The sequence below is a fragment of the Cololabis saira genome, chromosome 3, assembly GCF_033807715.1.
Source record: "Cololabis saira isolate AMF1-May2022 chromosome 3, fColSai1.1, whole genome shotgun sequence".
Lineage (NCBI taxonomy): Eukaryota > Metazoa > Chordata > Actinopteri > Beloniformes > Belonidae > Cololabis > Cololabis saira.
Window position 1 is genome coordinate 8,541,406 of NC_084589.1, and position 21,095 is coordinate 8,562,500.

The 21,095-nt window shown below is 40.9% G+C and overlaps 2 protein-coding genes across 3 annotated transcripts in view; both read left to right on the forward strand.

Annotated features, from left to right (window-relative positions):
* Positions 1 to 10,556, forward strand: part of ubr5 (ubiquitin protein ligase E3 component n-recognin 5) — a 48,396-nt gene extending 37,840 nt beyond the window's left edge. Inside the window, exons 44-58 of the mRNA XM_061715741.1 lie at positions 618 to 731; positions 999 to 1,216; positions 1,424 to 1,544; positions 2,339 to 2,684; positions 2,864 to 2,951; positions 3,672 to 3,816; positions 4,031 to 4,161; positions 5,123 to 5,183; positions 5,365 to 5,546; positions 5,631 to 5,715; positions 5,805 to 5,960; positions 7,187 to 7,300; positions 7,431 to 7,575; positions 8,663 to 8,748; positions 9,790 to 10,556. Coding sequence (XP_061571725.1) covers positions 618 to 731; positions 999 to 1,216; positions 1,424 to 1,544; positions 2,339 to 2,684; positions 2,864 to 2,951; positions 3,672 to 3,816; positions 4,031 to 4,161; positions 5,123 to 5,183; positions 5,365 to 5,546; positions 5,631 to 5,715; positions 5,805 to 5,960; positions 7,187 to 7,300; positions 7,431 to 7,575; positions 8,663 to 8,748; positions 9,790 to 10,002 — 2,205 coding nt within the window. The 3' untranslated portion in view covers positions 10,003 to 10,556. The remainder of the gene's footprint in view (positions 1 to 617; positions 732 to 998; positions 1,217 to 1,423; positions 1,545 to 2,338; positions 2,685 to 2,863; positions 2,952 to 3,671; positions 3,817 to 4,030; positions 4,162 to 5,122; positions 5,184 to 5,364; positions 5,547 to 5,630; positions 5,716 to 5,804; positions 5,961 to 7,186; positions 7,301 to 7,430; positions 7,576 to 8,662; positions 8,749 to 9,789) is intronic.
* Positions 10,557 to 11,990: 1,434 nt separating this feature from the next.
* LOC133425079 (protein LYRIC-like) overlaps positions 11,991 to 21,095 on the forward strand; it is a 10,740-nt gene continuing 1,635 nt past the window's right edge. The window contains exons 1-11 of one of the 2 annotated variants that reach the window (XM_061715754.1): positions 11,991 to 12,665; positions 14,335 to 14,416; positions 14,729 to 14,905; positions 15,203 to 15,250; positions 15,424 to 15,564; positions 17,243 to 17,326; positions 17,426 to 17,494; positions 17,579 to 17,718; positions 20,000 to 20,116; positions 20,266 to 20,370; positions 20,528 to 20,654. In XM_061715754.1, coding sequence (XP_061571738.1) covers positions 12,252 to 12,665; positions 14,335 to 14,416; positions 14,729 to 14,905; positions 15,203 to 15,250; positions 15,424 to 15,564; positions 17,243 to 17,326; positions 17,426 to 17,494; positions 17,579 to 17,718; positions 20,000 to 20,116; positions 20,266 to 20,370; positions 20,528 to 20,654 — 1,504 coding nt within the window. In that variant the 5' untranslated portion in view covers positions 11,991 to 12,251. The remainder of the gene's footprint in view (positions 12,666 to 14,334; positions 14,417 to 14,728; positions 14,906 to 15,202; positions 15,251 to 15,423; positions 15,565 to 17,242; positions 17,327 to 17,425; positions 17,495 to 17,578; positions 17,719 to 19,999; positions 20,117 to 20,265; positions 20,371 to 20,527; positions 20,655 to 21,095) is intronic. The other variant, XM_061715763.1, reaches the window with a different exon arrangement.

The window sequence follows — 21,095 nt, forward strand, 5'->3', positions numbered from 1 at the left end:
GACTTAAGCTTAAAGGTGCAGATTAAGAACTTTATTCAAATGCATCTGAGAACAGGTGTATTCAACCTAATGGTTCAGCTGTTCTGAGGCTTTCTGGGAGTTTTATTTCAAATGCAAACTCTGTGTAAGATGATATGAGATCTCCATGTCAGCAGATAATCGGCCTGAAATCCTCCCAGTCCAGTCAGAAACCACATTGTTGTTGTTCTTTAGGTAGTTTAATAAGTTCACTTGAATTATAAACAATTTGGCACCAATTCTGGCTTGATCTAGTTGGTTGTTTCTTTTTAATCTCCAGAAAAATGCAGAGAAGTCTCTTGAGCATTATTTTGACACCAGAGTGGGATGTTCATCTTTTTTCTACCTATTTTCCATCCATTTCATTACCACAGATAGCAACTGTGGGGCCCTTTTTCTTATCTTTCTTTAAATGTACTTCCCTTATGCTATCAAGAATCTTGTTACCCATGAATACTTTGAAGTAAAAGATGACTGCAGTGCAGCATTATTCACATTAGACCGAGTTCAAAGTCATTAACTAGATGTACTGCTGCTCTTAACTGTATTATATAAATGGGCTGTCTGGATTTAACTCCCTTTTTCTTCTCGTTTAACAGCCCAATGCCAGAAAGGAGGATCTGTTTGGGCGTCCCTCTCAGGGCTTGTACTCCTCTACTTACATGACCACCAAAGGCCTGGCTGAGGCGAGCGTGGACAGAAACTGCCTGGAGGTAAACACGGGCTCCTCTCTACCCTCTTCCTCTCAGGTATACCACCCATCTTCACTGGACAAACACGCTGGCAGCTGGGTTTCATGCTTATCAAACACCACTCACATGTAGAAGTAACGCAACTGAAATAGAAATATCATTTAAGTGTGGATATCAGAACATCGTCAGCACTCTTGTGTCCCATTTCCATTCTGCCATCGTCACACCACCATCATCAAAACCAAATGCATGACATTACTCAACAACTGTGACCTTTTGCTGCGACAGGTTCTGCCCACAAAGATGTCTTACTCGGCCAACCTGAAAAACGTCATGAGCATGGAAAGTGGCCAGCGGGGCGCAGAGAACCAGTCGCTGGGAGATCAGGAGATGGAGGCTTCCAAACCTGGACCTTCACCCCACGACCTGGCCGCCCAGCTGAAGAGCAGCCTGCTGGCTGAGATCGGCCTCACCGAGAGCGACGGCCCTCCACTCCCATCATTCAGGTAAGTGCTGGAGTGGCTGAAGTTTAAATGGAAATTTCTTTCAAAAACAGAAAATCAAATATGTTGTGACCCATTTGTCCCAAGAAAAAGCATCACCCTTTTTAGCAAGCTGTAGTTTGGGTTTACAAAAACAATCATCTTTAGTTTTAGGGGGATTTATTTCCTATAAGTTTAGTGCATGAAAATGTTGGTTCTCTTTGTGTTCAGACCTCACTGCAGTTTCATGGGGATGATGATCTCACACGACATGCTGCTCGGCCGCTGGCGTCTGTCACTCGAGCTCTTTGGTCGTGTCTTCATGGAGGATGTTGGAGCAGAGCCCGGATCGGTGAGTGTTAATTCTAAACTTCAATTAAACTAACGATTAGAAGGAAATATTTATCATTTTATTTTGGTATTGGATATAAGTGTAACTTTAGTGAATTATCAATAATTTCCCCTTCAGGGATTAATAATGTACAGTCATTTCTCGTTTTTCGTGGGGTTACGTTCCAAAAAGAACCTGTGATAGGTGAAATCCGTGAAGTAGTAACCTTTATTTTTTTTTACAATTATTATACAAGGCTTCAAATTGCGGAGATCCGCTCCGCCGTGATCCGATTAATTTGGATTGAATGGCAGAAAATGAAAAATTATGAAAATAAATACAATAAGTAGGACAGATTGTGACTTGCCCATAATTCACTGCTCTTGTGACTGCTGCTGCATCCTGACTCGCTCTGTACCGTCTTTTTCTTCTAAAGCCGCGGTGCAGGTGGGTTTTTTCCAGAGAAGAACATAGTTATGGGTCGTTGTTGTCGCTCTTTTTCTTCTGGGCAAAAAGATTGTTCTAAACCGACATGCGATTCATCAAAGGCTCCCGTTCTTGAGCTGCTGCTGAAGCTCATTGGCCGTTCTCAGCATTGTTGCTAAGCAACCAACGTGATTGACACAGGAAGTGAAGAAGCGGGGAGACTGTTTAGCCAATCAGAATGCAGAACACGATGCACAATGTAAATCCGTGCAGCGTTATAGCGAGGGATTACTGTATTTCTGAATTTTAATCGAACTGAACATGTTCACACTTGCATGGAGCCACTTAAACCTAACTCTTCACTCATTTTACATCTGTGTTTATCTCAGATTCTCACTGAGCTGGGCGGCTTCGAGGTCAAGGAATCAAAGTTCCGGCGGGAGATGGAGAAGCTGAGGAACCTGCAGTCCCGTGACCTGGCCCTGGAGGTGGACCGCGACCGAGACCAGCTAATACAGCAGACCATGCGACAACTGAACGCACACTTCGGCAGGCGCTGCACCACCACGCCGATGGCTGTCCACCGGGTGAAGGTCACCTTCAAAGACGAGCCTGGGGAGGGCAGCGGCGTGGCCCGCAGCTTCTACACGGCCATCGCTCTGGCTCTCCTCTCCAACGACAAGCTGCCCAACCTGGACTGCGTTCAGAGTGTCAGCAAGGGCATGCAGGCCAGCAGTACGTGTCACCACGATTACAATTCAAGTATGACAATACATAGAAACTACTGCATATTGTGGAACTTGATTTTTGTTGTTACATGACGTGGCACTTTAGTGATGCTGAAAACCAATTATTACTGCATTACCACAGGAGTATTTTTGACTAAAGTAAATGTCTCGTTTGACTTGGTCCAGATCTAATGCAGCGTCTGAGGAACAGAGACCGGGAGCGAGAGAGAAGAAGTGGAGGACTTCGAGCAGGATCTCGGAGAGACCGAGACAGGTAAACTCCTTTTATTCCTGGAAAACAGCGGGCCACTCAGTCTGATACTAGTGATGCACCGAATGTTCGGTAACCCAAATTGTTCGGTCGAAAATAGGTGAAATAAGTGGTGAAAAAACCGAACAATTAATAACGGCATATTTAGATGACACAAAAGAAGTGGATAAAACAAAATAAAGAAAATCAATCCCTTTCCCATATTAATACTTGTATGTGAAAGGGATTGATTTTCTTTTTTGTTTTATCCACTTCTTTTTCTTTACAATGCACTTTAATGCATTTTTTGTTTTGTATTAAGGCCTATGTTACAATTTTTCAGCAGTCAGTTATAGGTCTAATGTAAACTCAAAGATGGCCAAAAAAAATGATTTTGCTAATTTATTTATTTTAAGTTATTGTGCTTTGTTGGTATTATGTCTGCTGGAATATTTAAAAATGCTGGGAAATTAAAAAATGTTCAGTTGTTCATGTTCAAAAAATATTTCTACTTTGTAATTTTGTAAAAGACTTTTTTCTTTTAAAAACATGCCTATTTATTTTATTTATGCAATGGTGAAAAAATTGGCAAAATAAATGGAAAAACTGCAAAGAACCATGTTTGGTATGTTATTGGGTATTCGGCCAAGTGTTTATTATTTTTGGTTTCGGCCACAAATTTTCATTTCGGTGCATCACTATCTGATACTGATAAATAACCTTTTTCTCTTTGGACTGATGCAGAGATTCAAGGAGACAGCTGTCTATAGATACCAGGCCTTTCAGACCTTCGTCGGAGGGAAACCCCAGTGACGAGCCTGATCCTCTGCCTGCACACAGACAAGCCCTTGGAGAAAGGCTGTACCCACGAGTTCATGCAATGCAACCGGTAATAAATCCTTTTAAAACCCTTTCTGATCCAAGCAGGTCACTGCTTATTCAATGTCAAGATGTGCAGCAGTTATTAATGACACAGAGTTGCGTCAAATTTGATTTGCCAGCCCGTCTATCAGAACCAGTTTGCTCTTTTATTTTGTTTTTGTTAAACTGCAATGACGGATATGTTTTCCAATATGACCGTGTTTTCTTTTCTGTCCTTCCAGGCGTTTGCCAGTAAGATTACAGGCATGTTGCTGGAGCTGTCTCCCGCTCAGCTGCTGCTGCTTTTGGCGAGCGAGGATTCTCTCCGCGCCAGAGTAGAAGAGGCCATGGAGCTCCTCATTGCACATGGACGGTCAGTTGATTCCACCAGTTGCACTCATACCTGCAACCATATTGAATCAAACTGTCATTCATGTGTAGAAGAGCATTTTTACAAAAACACACGCACATGTCTTGCGTCCAATCACAGTCAAGAGGAGGGCGTTGCTTCATTCCCATTACATGGTGGATTGAAGGCTCTTTTCCATGCCGTGTAATGTTACCTCAAACTGATTTCAACGGACGTCAGCGTTAGTTTTGAGTTAAGAGACCAATGATGTAACGTGCTGTCTAACCCAACGTTAAGCAGCTAAGTGGGAAGCTAACACTTAGCAACCTATGCAGACGAGTGTCGTGTTCTACCAAAGATGTTTTAATGTCAAGATGCTCTCTGATATCCGATTCACATGAACGACATTTAACTTCAAACAGGGAATTCTGCTGAAAAGCAGCACAAGTTTACAGGACTGTCTCAGAAAAATTAGAATATTGTGATAAAGCCCTTTATTTTCTGTAATGCAAAATTGTCATACATTCTGGATTCATTACAAATCAACTGAAATATTGCAAGCCTTTTATTATTTTAATATTGCTGATCATGGCTTACAGCTGAAAACTCAAATATCCTATCTCAAAAAATTTGAATATTCTGGGAATCTTAATCTTAAACTGTAAACCATAATCAGCAATATTAAAATAATAAAAGGCTTGCAATATTTCAGTTGATTTGTAATGAATCCAGAATGTATGACATTTTTTTCTTTTTTTTTAATTGCCTTACAGAAAATAAAGAACTATCACAATATTCTAATTTTCTGAGACAGTCCTGTATAGGAATGTGCACGGATGCAGACACAAATACAGTAACAGGGCCAACAGATAATGAAGCTCTCTTTTATGCAACACTATATCAGAGAGCTTTGATTTTATATTGAAATGATTCTCTAACGTGCCGTAATTACAAACTAACTTAAACTGTTGATAATCTTTTGTAGGGAAAATGGTGCTGACAGCATTCTGGACCTGGGGCTCCCTGAGGCTCCAGAGAAAGCACAGGTAAACTAAATACGTTTTGCACTTTTAAAACAAAACAACTAGTTCTTTGTTTTTATAAATATGCTTTTAGAATATCTTGGACGACTTAAAAATAGTGTGAATACTTTGGTACTGCCTGGTTTTTCCAACAGTTTGCTGTCATTTACATAGTCCTCCCTCCTGGCTCTTTTTGTGGTTATAGCAGCAGGAGAACCGTAAGCGTCACGGCTCCACACGCAGCGTCGTGGACATGGAGCTGGATGATCCAGATGATGGAGACGACAACGCTCCCCTCTTCTACCAGCCGGGCAAACGGGGCTTTTACTCTCCCCGGCCTGGCAAAAACACCGAAGCCAGACTCAACTGCTTTCGTAACATTGGCAGGTAAAAAAAAACACTGCAACTCATTTGGCCGAACAAAAATGTGTTAACTTAGGAAAAGTTAAAATAAATGCCATCTTTGTCTAGAATACTGGGGTTATGCCTGCTGCAGAATGAACTCTGTCCAATCACACTGAACAGACATGTCATCAAAGTGCTGCTTGGTAGGAAGGTAAGACCGACTGCGTTCGTCCTCAGAGCTCGACCTTACGATTCGTCCTTCAAATGGATGACACGCATTTGATTTGTTTTTTGCTCCAGGTGAACTGGCATGACTTTGCCTTCTTCGACCCCGTCATGTATGAGAGCCTGCGCCAGCTGATCCGTCATTCCCAGGCTGGTGAAGCAGACGCAGTGTTTGCTGCCATGGATCTGGCCTTCGCTATCGATCTCTGTAAAGAAGAAGGAGCTGGTCAGGTAATGGTCCTGCTCACTGTCGTTTCCAGGAATGTCAGCTTAAACTTGTGATACCGTGTTTGTGTAAAGATGGTCCCAAAAAAAAGGCTGTGGTCAAAGAGACTTGAATTGTAGCTTTAGTCTGAGAATGGAAATTGTTGCATGAAAAAATATGCAAATATGCATAACTGACTGACCAAAGGTCTGTTCCAGAAACTAGAGTTTAAAGATTTCCATCTCAAGGTTAATTAGCTCAAAGTGAATAGTGAGACTCTGTTTTCCAGAACAGCTGATGTGGCTGAATGAGTTCAACCTCACTGATGAATTAGAGCAGAACCTTCAATTTGATGCAGCACACTAAAGAGGGGAAAAATGGGAGCAGACTGAGGAGTCTATAAGTAACGACGACTGCATCTTATTCAGCATTGTTCACTGTCGACATTGACCTGACTCAGTTTTCCTCCTAGATAATGAAGCTGGACTCGTCTCTTACCTCGCATAGTACTTTACTTTTTTTTGCTGTAACCCAACAGCACCAAAATGACAGAAACTGAGATGAAATCGATCATAAAGAGTTTATTTATGGACGGCCTGTGGTTATGAAGTCGTATTTTGATCTAGTATTGAGGATTTTTGTGGTTTAAAGGTTAAAACCCACGCATAAAGACTTTCTTTCACCAGTTTAGTCCAGTTTTGGATTCATAAAGTCGTTTTACCCGAGGCCTCCTCACTCATGAATATTAACGCATGTATGGTAGAGTTATTCCATCACTGTTTCCCGTCACAAATGAATCAGCAGACATTTACAAGCAGTATCATTAAGGTCAGCATTCAAGGCTGTGTTTGTGGTATGAATTAAGAAGTAATGTGTGTGTGACACAGCTGTATCAGCGTTACAGATGTTGGACAAAATCTAACTTTATAGTTGAAAACATTCCAGCGAGAATGTTTGTTTTAAAAAGACAAGTGACTTGCTGTCTGAAACCGAGTATCCAGAACTTCCCTCATCTCATTTACAGGCTACAAATAACTGACAGATGTAAACTGAAGTCCAAAAATCAAATATGCAAAACATCTGAACCATAAATTCAATGTGCACATAAATGTCTACTTGAAGAAAAGCACCCATAATATAAGAGAATGAATACACACAAATCTGTTAAATGCATCTAAGCACTCTGAATGTCGAGTAGGCAATGCTGCAGTTTGATGACGAATGGTTTGTTTACTTCTTATTCCTCCCTCAGGTGGAGCTTTTGTCTGGTGGGGTGAACATGCCAGTGACCCCCCTCAATGTTTATGAGTATGTGAGGAAGTACGCCGAGCACAGAATGCTGGTGGTGGCTGAGCAGCCTCTCCATGTGAGTGAAATGTGTTTATTCTCTAGTAACAGGTGGCGAATTCAGTGTTTTTTATTTATTTTTTTAGAAAATGCATTTAATCAGTCATTAAAATGTATATTGACTCCAGTTTTGATGTGGTCTTTTAAAGGCAATGAGGAAGGGTTTGCTGGACGTACTCCCTAAAAACGCTCTGGAGGACTTGACGGCCGAGGACTTTAGGCTGCTAGTTAACGGCTGTGGAGAAGTCAACGTCCAGATGCTAATCAGCTTCACCTCCTTCAACGATGAATCAGGTAAGTTGCTCTTCCGTCTGAATTACAGCGAGTGTCTCTTAGAACAGTGTCTCTCAACCTGGGGTCCGGCCCCCCCCTGGGGGGGCGCCTGAGATCTCTGGGGGGGCACGAAACTTTGTCTGCTTTGAAGATATGCAGTTGTAAAAATTATATTTGCGCATGTTAAATAAATAAAAAATAACACGCCTAATGGAATACTGTAATCCAAGTCTGTATAAACCCACGTAGTATTTTAAAATGACCAAAATATATTTCTAAGTTATTTAGCAGGATAAAAACTTAATAACTTATTATTATATCATTATTCAACATTTAATCATACTACTACTCCGACAGGTTGTTAAAGGAGCATGAGGCAGGATTGAGGCAGGATTTATGAAAAAAATTCGTATACGTTTTAAGTTTTCTAGTAATAATGTCAGATGAAGCGTTCCAAACCAAAAAGAATGAGCCCTCTAGTGTATCTCTCCGTTGCCTTGAACAGGCTGTGTGCTGCAAAATGTGCTGCAATTGTGGGGCTGAATTTCCCGCGCTGGGCAGCGGATGTGACGTCACATGACGCTGCATGTGCTTTCTCCCCGTTCTCCCCGTTCTCCCGTGCCGGCTTCACTGTTGGCTGCAGTACCCCCGATGGCCGTCGTGGTGAAGGGTGGCGCTAGAGAGTCTCATTTCTTAAAAGGAGCCTCATGCTCCTTTTAAACGAAAAATGTTAAAAATGTTTGCACTCATATTAAGAGACATTTTTCAGACATTATTTTATGTCCTTGCAATTATTTTCTGTGCGTATTTTATACATTGGTGACACAAAATGAAGCTGAGAAAGACAAAGTCATATGTATACAGGGTAAACCAAATGTGAAATGTGAAATTTATCACAAAAACATAATTAATGTTCATTTTTTCAATTAAAGACTTGTAACAAATCACTTTACTCTTTTGGTGCCAGTACGTACGGGTCGGGGGGCCCGGCTGGTCTTAGACACAAGTAAGGGGGGCCCAAGGAAAAAAGGTTGGGAACCACTGTCTTAGAATAAGGATTTCACATTTTCACTGAAAAGTATTGAGCAAATTCTTTTTCATCCAACAGGAGAAAATGCAGATAAACTCCTCCAGTTTAAACGATGGTTTTGGTCAATAGTGGAGAAGATGAGTATGACTGAGAGGCAAGATCTGGTAAGTCTGTTTTTCATCATTATTTTTCCAAAAGTGCACTCTGATCAGTTCGAGGCGTTGCCTGGTTCACAATTTTCCTTAGTAAAAAATGAAATAAAAGAAGCTTTGATTAAATCACGGCTCTGTTCTCAGGCCTCCAGTACCGACAAATTCATCAGTCTCATGTTGCCATTTGTAAAGGAAACTTTTGTCTTTCAAGGCAATTTTTTTTTTATCCAGATTTGCAAAATTACAAAGCTTGAAGTCTCAACGGGGATTAGATTTTATTTAAAAATATATATATATTTACGACTGATACATTGGTGCTACAGGGGTTGGTAGTATTGTAGTGCACTAAAAAAGTAACATAATGAGCCTTGTATCTTTTTAAAAAGGCAACAAGTAGTTGTATTTGTCTTTTTAATATGTTTTTATTGGTAAAAGACAACGGTTCTTCCAATCACAAAATCCAAACTTAGACAAGTCAGATTCATGTTTAATTAGGCTGCAGCACAAAGGAACAAACGCTGATATTAGCTGTGAAATCTTTGAAATATTACTTGCATTTCTCCTATCAGACAAATACTACAAACATCACAATTACACTTTGGTGTAAACAGCCCCAAATTTTTTTTTTCTTCATCCAAGTAAATATTGCTTCATTTTTCAAAACCAACTTTATTTCCAACACCAATACTTCAACTAGTTGTTGAAATCGCGCCATTGGGGACAGGAGTCGGAGTTGCAAGAATCAAGTGATGGATTGTAACTACCACACGCTTCAGAGATTAACTGAACTCTGACTCCTGTTGAACTGCTGTGATGAATTTAAAATCGTTTGCAGCGCAGAGGAGTTTTTTTTCTCGTAGCAGACGTGATCATACAGCCTTTAAATTGCAGCTGCGAGAGAAATTTAATTCAAAATACAACAGTCATGGGAAAGTTCATGCGACTCATTTTGATGTTGTGTTGTGATGGATGGACTTAACACTGAAGAGGAAGCACAAATTTAGCAATCACGTATTTGTTTCCTGGCTTTTTAATAGTCTCTGTGCTCCTCAGGTGTACTTCTGGACCTCCAGCCCGTCTCTTCCAGCCAGCGAGGAGGGCTTCCAGCCCATGCCCTCCATCACCATCCGGCCTCCAGACGACCAGCACCTTCCTACAGCCAATACCTGCATCTCGCGTCTCTACGTGCCACTCTATTCTTCAAAACAGATACTCAAACAGAAACTCCTGCTAGCCATTAAGACCAAGAACTTTGGTTTTGTGTAGACGTTCAACAGAAAAGAGTTTAAAAAGGAAAAAAGAAACATGTTTACTGTTGTGTAATATTTACCTAGTTCCATTTTTGTAGATTTATTTTTTGTCCAAACAATTTTATGAAATTCGACGTACTGTCGCCATCTCCCCGGGCAGTAATATTTGTTTGTGTTGTGAACACAAACGGCTTATTTTTATTTCAATTTTTATTGTTTTTTTTTTTTTTGTTTCTTTTGTGTTCAATGAAGAGTTATACGGTCCAGAACATTCCTGCATTGGCACTGTAAAATGTAAAGCCCACAACTGTGCTCCATTGGCTTAAACCTTTGCTTCACAGGAATTGGTTTTGACAGGAAGCTGTCAGCCGAAAACCTAGCCAAAGATGACAGCAGTAGAAGTATTTAAAAGAAGAAAAGACACACTGTGATTAAGTTTTTTTTGTTTTGTTTTTTTCCTTCCCTAGAAAAGTACTATCACTGACAGTTCACTGCTGCCTTTGTGGAAAGTCCTTTTTTTTCTTGTACAGGGGGAGTAGGGAATTTCAAAATAAACTTGGATGCAAATAAGTTGTCTGGCTGGTTTAATTTACTGAAGGTTAAATTGTACAATGGCGTGTGTGTGTGTGTGTGTGTGTGTGTGTGTGTGTGTGTGTGTGTGTGTGTGTGTGTGTGTGTGTGTGTGTGTGTGTGTGTGTGTGTGTGTGTGTGTGTGTGTGTGTGTGTGTGTGTGTGTGTGTGTGTGTGTGTGTGTGTGTGTGTGTGTGTGTGTGTGAGACACACATATGATGGGGCCATTTAGTCTATAATGTGTCTGGTTTCTCCATAAATTAGTAGAAAAAGAACAGCATTAAGAACCGTTTGATCAATCTGGTAATCTCTTGTTTTGTACAGTATTGTATGAATTTGAAAGAGGACCTAAAACGCCTCGCTTTACAAAAGCACTGTTATATGCCTGGGAATTGGTAACTGCTCAAAGTGCAATACTTAAACTAGTTTTGATCCGGGTTCGATCAAAATACAGGACTGTCTCAGAAAATTAGAATATTGTGATTTTTCTGTAGTGCAATTACAAAAACAAAAATGTCATACATTCTGGATTCATTACAAATCAACTGAAATATTGCAAGCCTTTTATTATTTTAATATTGCTGATCATGGCTTACAGGTTAAGAAAACTCAAATATCCTATCTCAAAACATTAGAATATTCTGGGAATCTTGAACTGTAAACCATAATCAGCAATATTAAAATAATAAAAGGCTTGCAATATTTCAGTTGATTTGTAATGACTCCAGAATGTATGATATTGTTTTTTTGAATTGCATTACAGAAAATCACTATTCTAATTTTCTGAGACAGTCCTGTAGGTTTGTCACACTTCTGCACATAACTAAGTGTCTAGACTCTAGTGGGTAGTTGGGCTTGCTGTTATAGTTCTCTCCAGGTTTTGTCTCCTTGTAGTTGTTGCACATGTTATTTCAATGTGTTCCTTTTTCCTTTGTTCATATTTGTTTTTATGTTTTCGCGGCAAGTAACTCAAATTGACAATGACTTGAAGGCCAGAGCATCAGCCTATAATAACCTGACATTTTTGTTTTTTTAATTGCATTACAGAAAATAAAGAACTTTATCACAACATTCTAATTTTCTGAGACAGTCCTGCAGTTTTGATTGCAGTTCGATCAAAATGCATCTTTGCTGGTTGATCAGGATGATTTTTGTTGGGAAAATGGCGTTTTGGGTCCTATTATTCAGTCCGGGAATAATGTGACACGACGTTGGGTCCTTATTATCCAAAGCAACCGTTCACATGACGATTTATTTTCGAAAAAGAAATAAAGATGATAAAAACGTTTTGAAAACCAAAGCTGTTAAAAATAAACTTTATTTTTTTATTTTATTTTTTAATATTTACCTTTTTGACAGCAAGCTGTCACTGCATAGAACGCCAATGCGATTATCAGTTTGGCACTGGCGTTTCCTACGGCCGTGAAGGCTCCGTGAAGGCAGCGCGTTGCAGAGCCATATGAGGCTACGCCGCATCACTGGACCTCGTGTGGAGCTCAGCTCGGTCCCGCCGCCATGTCCCCCCGCTGACCGCAGGACCTGATCCATACCTCCATACCTGCCCCATACCCGTACCCGTACCTGCTGCTGTTCTGTCTGGCCGCTGGGCCGGCCGTGATGTCGGCACCCAGCTGCTTGTAGCCCCGCGGAGCAGAGCGACTGATCGGCCCGAGTCTTGAGGAGAGAAACCCGACAATGGACGTGGAGACGTGGCGGGACGAGGCGTCCCGGCAGGCCGGGCTGCTGTCGGCCCGCCTGGGCGAGGCGCTGGCCCAGGGCCTGCAGTGGCTGGACGCCGGGCTGGAGCCCGGGTCGCTGCCGCCCTGGGCGGCCCCGCTGGCGGCCTGCGTGCTACTCTTGGCCGTGGTCTTGCTCGCGGCCTCCGTGTGGAGGCGCGCCGGCCCGGCCGCGGGCCACGTGGCTCCGGCCCCGGCTACGGGGGTTCCGGGGGGCCCCGGGAAGAGCCCCCGGGCCGAGGAGCCCCGCAGGAGGAGGAAGAGGGCCCAGCAGAACGGCAGGGCCGGGCCCGAGCCCCGGGAGGACGCGGGCCCGGAGGAGCTGCCACATCAGCAGCAGGATCCCCCAGCAGAGCCGGCCCGGCTGCCCGAGGTACAAACACCTGATTTACCAATGTTTAATGTTTTATACTCTGCTTTTACTGTCAGGACCAGGAGGAACATTAGTGTTTTATTAAAGACCCGTCCGGGAGCCACGTCTGCAGGGTGACAGTGTTTCATAGGGGGGCAGGGGGGCCACTTCAATTATTAAAATAAAACCATCATTACAGGATTTTATTATACTGTTGTAGTATACAGGATCAGAAATATGTATATTTTTTTACTTTCTAATTTGTCTGCATATATATTAATGGCTAATACCATGTTGGTAAAAACCTATGGCCTAGATATATAGATATTCATTTTTAATATGTCATATATATTTTAATATATTATATTTATTTTAATATATCTTTATTTATATATATATATATATATATATATATATATATATATATATATACACATTTAATTTTTTTTAATTTTTTATATTTTTATGAATAGGCTCAAATACTTTTTTTAACTTTCTAACCTGTCTGCATATATATACCATGTTGGTAAAAACCTAAGGCATACATACATATATATATATATATATATATATATATATATATATATATATATATATATATATATATATATATATATATATATATATATAATAGTTCTTTATAATGTAATGCAATTTAAAAAAAAAAATGTCATACATTCTGGATTCATTACAAATCAGCTGAAATATTGCAAGCCTTTTATTATTTTAATATTGCTGATTATGGTTTACAGTTTAAGATTAGGATTCCTAGAATATTCTGATTTTTTTGGGATAGGATATTTGAATTTTCTTAAGCTGTAAGCCATGATCAGCAATATTGGAATAATACAAGGCTTGCAATATTTCAGTTGATTTGTAATGAATCCAGAATGTATGACATTTTTGCATTACAGAAAATAAATTACTTTATCACAATATTCTAATTTTCTGAGACAGTCCTGTATATTTTTATTTTTTAATATTTTTTCTTTTTCTTTTTCTATGAATAGGCTCAGAAATGCCGACTGATCTGCATTTGGCCCAAATGATTTGGCATGAAACGCATAACTGATGATAGAATCTATCTGACCAGCAAGTGTTTTTTTTTTTTTTTTATTGAGGCAAGTGGGGTGGCCAGCAAATTTGTAGGGAGTCCATGGCCCCCCCTACACATTTGCTGGCCACCCCCTATTGATACCACTGCACGTCTGCTCCACCACCATGCGTTGATGCAACTGTCACCAGTGTTGAGTTACAGTTTAAACTTGCAGCTGCAGCAGAAGCTGCGAGGCTCAGGCTTCATGACAGCATGAGGTCTGGGCCTGTCACAACCCCCCACCACCCCAAATAATACCTATAGAGCTCCAGAAGGTGTTGGAGGCAGGTGGGTTAATTATGGCCACGTCAAGAGAAGGAAAGGGGATGTGTTAGAGAGTTAGGGAGTCTGGTGACGTGGATGTAGTTTCACCTATAAATAGACAGGGCCTCAGTCTGTGACTTTGATTGATTGACTGTTCAGGGTTCAGTCAGGATAGGGTGCCTTACCCAGTAAGTCTTCATGTCCCCTCTTTAATATCTATTATATTATTCTTCTATGTACTCAGTCTTACAATGGTGACAGATTTTTATTAATTATTTTACGATTTACTTGCTTTTAATCCAAAAAAAATACTCTGTTTTTTTTTTGCAGACAAAGAAATCCAAGAAGAAAGCCAAACAGGCTGTAAAGGAAACCAAAACGGTATCTGCAGATCGCAAAGAACCAGAAGAAGGTGAGATATGAGTTTATTATAATGAACTTCTTTTGATTAATGATGAGTGAGTGAAATGCATTATTTCAGTCAGATAACCGGACCATTAAACCACGAGGGAAATGATTAAGTGCTGAATTAATTTTTGACATCATTCTCAATGATGGTTAGAAACATGAACTATAAGTCTCTTTGTTCAAGACATTTGGAATCAACAATGTGAACATGTATTCCTTAATCCTGCCTAATCCATAACATAATTCCTCACTAATACCATTGTGAATTCTTGTATTTTATAACTAATTCTGCCCTGCTCCCGGTGTTGTTCTCCAGGTACATGGGAAACCAAGGTCAGCAACAAGGAGAAACGTGAGCAGCGCAAAAAAGACAAGGGTTCCAGCGACGGCTCAGCCAGCCCTGGAGGAGGAAACGCGTCTGCTAGCGCTCCCCCGGAGCAGCCCAAGGCCTCCGGAGCCTCCCCTCCTCCCGCCAGCCAGAAGAAGAAAAAAGGTGGCTTGTAAAAGATTTTAAAAGAAGTGATGACATTGACTTTTGTTTTTCCTTTTGTGAAACATAAATTCTCTGAAGTGATTTAGAGAAACAGATTTTGTTTGGCATTAATGTAGCTTTCATCCCGTCTGTTGTTGCCTTCCTCTGGTTCCCTGTTGGTAGACTATATATATAAAAGCATCATGGGAATTACATCTCATGAGTTTTCTCTGAAGTAAATGTTTTCTGTTTTTAAAAACAGCCTCACATGTATGCTGCTGATGGCTTTTGTTAACCTTTTTCATTCTTTATTCTCAGACTCCGCAAAAGTAAAGACGGAGAAGGTGGAAGCTGGTGTTTCTCAAGGTAATTAAGTCCTTCAAATCCAGACTTATTGCCCGTTTAGAAAGCCAACCCAAAGTAGGAAGTGTGCGTGTTTTATGTAGTAGAAGTGAATGACACAGACCTCCTACAGTCTGCAGTGTCTTGTCCGTATGATGTTGTGGCTGAGTATGAAATGCTTCTTTTCTTGGAATTAGTTAACAGCAGAGAGACTGTGGAGGTGGCAGCAGCAGCTACTGACATGGCTATTAAGGGTCGAGGTTATACTGTTGCTCCAAATTCAGGCTCCTGGACCCCTCCGACACAAGCAGCGCCACTGTGGAGGGCAGGGATTGATGGTAAAAATGATTTCTCTTTAACAGCACGATGATGAAGCAGTCTGTGTTGCCGTGGTGACGGCGTAGGTGTTAGTAGCTACAGGGATTCAGTGGTGGCTTCACAACACCGGGGTGATCCAGCTCTGCCTGCAGAGAGCTTCTTCTTAAACTGGCAGCAGACGGTTGTTTTTTAAAAAAAAAAAAAATTGTTTATTCAAAATGAAATCCTGTACAGCATTGTTCACAGTAGAGTACAATACAAATATCTTGTAATGTATGTATATCTTGTAGCATGAGAGGATGGGTACATACTGGAAAAGAAGTACGTGATGGGTTCAATCAGTAGGAAGCTGCACTAACTCGTTGAAATGGTTTATAACGGGCTGCCATATGCACAACTCGAGATGAGGGGTGATGGCATCCCCCCCTGAAATAAAAACGGTCCAAATCATCCCCCCTTTCCATCCCTTATGTCATTTCATCAATGAATGTGGTTTTACTGCTATTTCAACATTTAGAGTCATCACCAGAAAAATAACACCATAAAAATAACTTATTTGACCATTTTCACCTGTTTCAAGTAAATTTTCACTTGAAACAAGTAGAAAAATCTGCCAGTGGGACAAGATTTATCTTCTTATTACAAGCAAAAAAAATCTTGTTCCACTGGCAGATTTGTTTTCTAATTTTAAATAAAAATCTACTTGAAACAGGTGAAAATTGTTGTTTTTGCCAGTGATGAGTCTTGTTTTAAGTGTAATGAGATTTTTTTTTTTACTAAAATGAGACATTTTAACTAGAAATAAGACAAATATTCTTGTTAGGATTTTGAGTTTTTGCAGTGATCCATGTTACTTATCCTGTGAAGGACAGAGTCATATTGATAAGTTCAGAAAAGTGTTTTTTATTGTTGTGTTTTGATGTATTTGATGTAAGCCCAGTGGATATTTAAAGCTTACAGAAGGCTGCATTTAACTGCTGCTATGTCATTCCTGCAGTATTTCTGCAGGTGTTTTGGTCAGTGCTATTATTTGTAATATATTATATTATTTGTAATCAGCACAAATTATCTGTCCCCATATGATAAAATCCACCATCCCCCCTGATTTTTTTTAATTTTTTTTTTACAACTCGAGTACTGGCCATATGTCATAGAATTTCTTCCTTGAAGCTCATGGTATATTTTATTTTCTCCATTTTCAAAAAGAACATGACATCCTTAAGCCATTGGGCTATGGAGGGGCTCTTGGTGGACTTCCAGTGTAGTAGTAGTAGTATTACACGTCTGGCTAATAGGGAAGTAAATGCAATGATTTATTTTTGTTTAAGGTTAAGAGCTAACTTAACAGAAGGGGTTCCAATAATTGCTATAATGGCAGCAGACGGTTTAATGAAGAAACTGTCCTCACTTTCTGTCCAAGGCTCTCACCCTCTGAGGTTGATGGGAAGTTCACCAGACCGCTCTGTCAAAAGAAATGATGAAATAACACTTTTAAGCAAAGCTACATCAAATCAGTCCTCTGCTATAAGGTAGCATAAATAAGGAATAATACTACTTGCCAGAGTTGGCGTTTTATGAAAGCTCGAAATTAATTTGGGGTTGTGGTTTTAGTCTTTTTAATATAGTGCTGAAAAAATGTTGAATCTTTGTTTTTGATTGTGTTTATTCATTTTAATCCGTGGTTACTTTGTGTTTCAGAGTCGTGGACTGTGATTGACCGGCAGCTGCCCTCCAAAGAGCTGAAGCTGGTGTCTTTGTCTGGACTGGGGGTTGGTCCTGCCAGTAAGTGGAGCGTGATAAACTGATACTGTCAACTCAACACTAGATGGCACTGTTCTCCCACACATGAAGTTGTACTAATGTTTCCGTTTCCTCTTCCAGAGCCCCAGCCTGTGAGCGACCTGTCGTGGCTTAGTCAGCCCCGAGTGGACGATGAGTGGTCTGGACTCAGTAAGTTCCACTGAACTCTTCCACTGAGCAACATCATGGCTACAATTGTCACTCACGCTTGCGTTGTCTGTCGGTCCGTTTCAGACGGTGGCTCTGCAGACCCCAGCTCTGACTGGAACGCTCCCTCTGAAGCCTGGGGCAACTACGAGGAGACCACCCCGAAAACTGCTCCGGCTAAGGAGCAGCCCCGCCCCGAGCCGGCCAAGGCCAATCAGATGGTAGCTGTAAGTCCAACCAGGACAGGGACAAAAATACACTTAAAAGAAAAAATGACAACCAAATATTTGATAGATCATAATGTGTTTTTTTTTTTTTTTTAACTTTGTTTCTATTAGGCAACTTCATATAGAATACAATATCCACGTATTAGAACTGTTTCCTTTTTTTTTTTTTTTTTTAAACACATACTCAGATGTTCCATGCATATAAAAAAATAAAATACAGTATATCCCTACACATCTCCATATACATAAGTATCCACGGTAGCAGCATAAGGGTAGCATTGGACAATACAAACAAAAACACCCGTACAACAGGACATCGACAGAAACTACATTAAGGGACAAGGCAAACCTGAACTCGCCAGGAGGTTTGGTGGGAAGTGTAGGACAGCAAATCTAGAAATGACCGAATTATAATGGTTTGAGTCTACTGCTCCATTAATAGGGGCATTGCAGGGCTCCATCTCTTACAAAATATATCCAATTGCAGTCTCAAAGAATAAGTAATTTGCTCCATTTGGTAGATGTCCCTTACACTCTCCACCCACAAATTGTACGTGGGCGGGTCTGGTTTTAGCCAATTTATAGTAATGCATTTTATAGCCGCTGTAAGTAATATATGTAATAGATATGTTTTGGCTCTGCTCCCCAAACCCTCCGGTATAGCTACCAGCAGCATCACCACAGGGTCGACTGTGACAGGCTGATCGAAAACTTGTTTTAAAGGGGACCTATTATGGCATTTAATGTATATTTTAAAAAGGCCATGAATGTCTTAAAAACAATATAAAGCTTGTTTTTTCTACATAAATCAGAAATTCAGCCTGTGGGCCGTGTATATAGTTTTACCGCTTCTAAAGCCTTTTTCTGTGCTTCATTCTGAGGGCGGGGGGGGGCTATGATAATGAGGCTCTGCGCTGATTGGCTGCTTGAATGACGTGTAGGAGGGGAGGAGACAAAGCGTCGCTCCGGGCAGAAGAGCAGCGGCTGCGTAGCAAAGCGTGTCCACGGTTCTGCGTTAAATCGACACGTACCCTACGCCGTAGGCTCTGCGTTGGTGTAACGTGGAACCATAAATCAGCCTTTAGTCACCTTGTCTTCACACTAACTCACACAGGAAGATTGAATTTAATTCTAAACAGGTACACCACGGTTATTTACTCCCATTCCTCATTTCATTTATGTTACAAGACAAATGAATCACGTTAACTAAAGAAATCACAACACTGAATTTTCACAAATGGCAACTTTATTGTTTAAATATATAAACAACATTTATGCACTATTGCTGGCTCAAGGAAGGACCGCACGTCTTCTGAATGTGTCGTTGAACAGCTTCAGGTGCATTGCTTGGAAGATCTGAAACCATAAAAGAGAAGAAAAATGTATTACGGTACTAATAGAGCCCCCGGGTTCGGAGCTCCGGGCCCGGGGCTCCTCGACGGTCCGGTCCGTGAGCAGCTCCGGCAGCAGCTCCGGTGCTCCGGAGCTAAGCTAAATACTTAGCCCATGCAAAGATCATACTTGTAAACAAATATAAATAACATAAAAAAAAATAACGTCACTTACCGCTGAATCGTGTGCAGTTGCCGGGTCTTTACTGTGGGAACTGATCCTTTTATGAGGGTAAATGTCGATGCAAAACCTCATGTTAACTGTCCCCTCGCTGTGGAAACAGCCAGCGCTTCTAAACAATGGCTGAAGCTACAGCCGGCTGAGAGAGTTGTGGGCGTGGTTTCAGCAGCGGAGGCTGAACCTATGGAAATCTGCTCCCGTCGTGTCGTCACGACGGGAGCAGATTCAGAACGGCTCAAAAAAGTCACATGACACTGGAAGATTCATTAAGGCGGGGGGAACAGACCCTGCAGAAATTCATGGGATTTCATCTTTCCTCTGTTGGCAGGGTGAGGGGAGACCACTTTATACATGTTAAAACAAGAAAAAACGTGTTTTTCATAATAGGTCCCCTTTAATGCTTCAGATACCTCCACCCAGAAGGGTTTTAATTTGGTACAGGTCCAGAATATATGAGAGTGGTTCCAGATGTGTGCCCCACATTCCCTCCAACATACATTTGAATAATTTTGACCCATTCTGGCCACTATTTGAGGTGTCCTAAAGAATCTAGATATTACTTTCCACTTAAATTCCCTCCAAGTATTCAAATTGGTTACCAGGTGTGCTTCACTACAAATGTCCACCCACGAGTCCGGTGTTACTTCTATGCCTAACTCAGCCTCAGGTTTTTTTTTAATGTACTTCTTTCATCCATCTTGGTTTGCAGGAAGTTGATGACGATGTTAAGGATAAGGGAGATGCCACCACTGACGGAGCAGCTAAAAACAAGAAGAAGAAAAAGAAGAAGAAGAAGGCTGCTGAAGATGGGGGGGCAGCTGACCAGGTAATAGTGACACCCGTCAGTGGAGTCAAGCTTTCCCTTTCAAAAAAACTAATGAAGGATTGAATTGCATAAATGAAACTAAAATTAAATGATTTAGAGTTGTGGTGCCTATTTCTCTGAAGTCATCAGTCAGCTTTTTTCCTCTGAAGGTTGAGGAGCCCGTGAAGGAGACGCCGCCTGTAGTCTCGGGGAAGAAGCAGCCGCCTGTCCAGGAGAGTCCTGCTGCTGTTCCTGCCAGAGCAGCTGCCGGAGAGGTCAGTGGGGCCAGCAACCACTCATTCTCACCACCAACCACACACATGTACAAACATTTGAAAGCCTGGGTTAATTATCAAGACATGAATATTGCCTTCTGAGCTATCTTTTTATTAATAATTTCCCATTAAAGAAGTCAAAACTTTCTTTGGCCAGACGAGAGGTGAGCGAACAGCGAAGGACGTCATAACCCAGAAACCCCCCGTCACACAAGTGCCACAGAAGCCGACTGAAGGAGATCCCACTGCCAAGCAGAACAACCTCCCTGCTCCCCCACAGCAAAGTAAGCATGTGACTCTGTTAACGCTTCTGGAGGGGCAGATTCACTTGTGAGAACGTTGATTAAACCGATAATCGCGCTGAATTTTGTCATTATTCAACTAGAGGCTTTAGTTGGTTTACGGGAGCAAAAGATGCCCCGACACAATACTTGTCTCAATGTCCACTACTGTATTCAAAATGTTTGGTAAAGGACATGGAGGAGACATGCACAATATTAATAATATATTTTTATGGGAATATTTAGCCCGTTATTTTATTTTAATTTTTTTTTTACTTTTTGTCTTTGGTTTTAAAATCCTTGTGGTTACAGCTTTTCTAGTATTACAGGACTGTCTCAGAAAATTAGAATATTGTGATTTTCTGTAATGCAATTACAAAAAAAAATGTCATACATTCTGGATTCATTACAAATCAACTGAAATATTGCAAGCCTTTTATTATT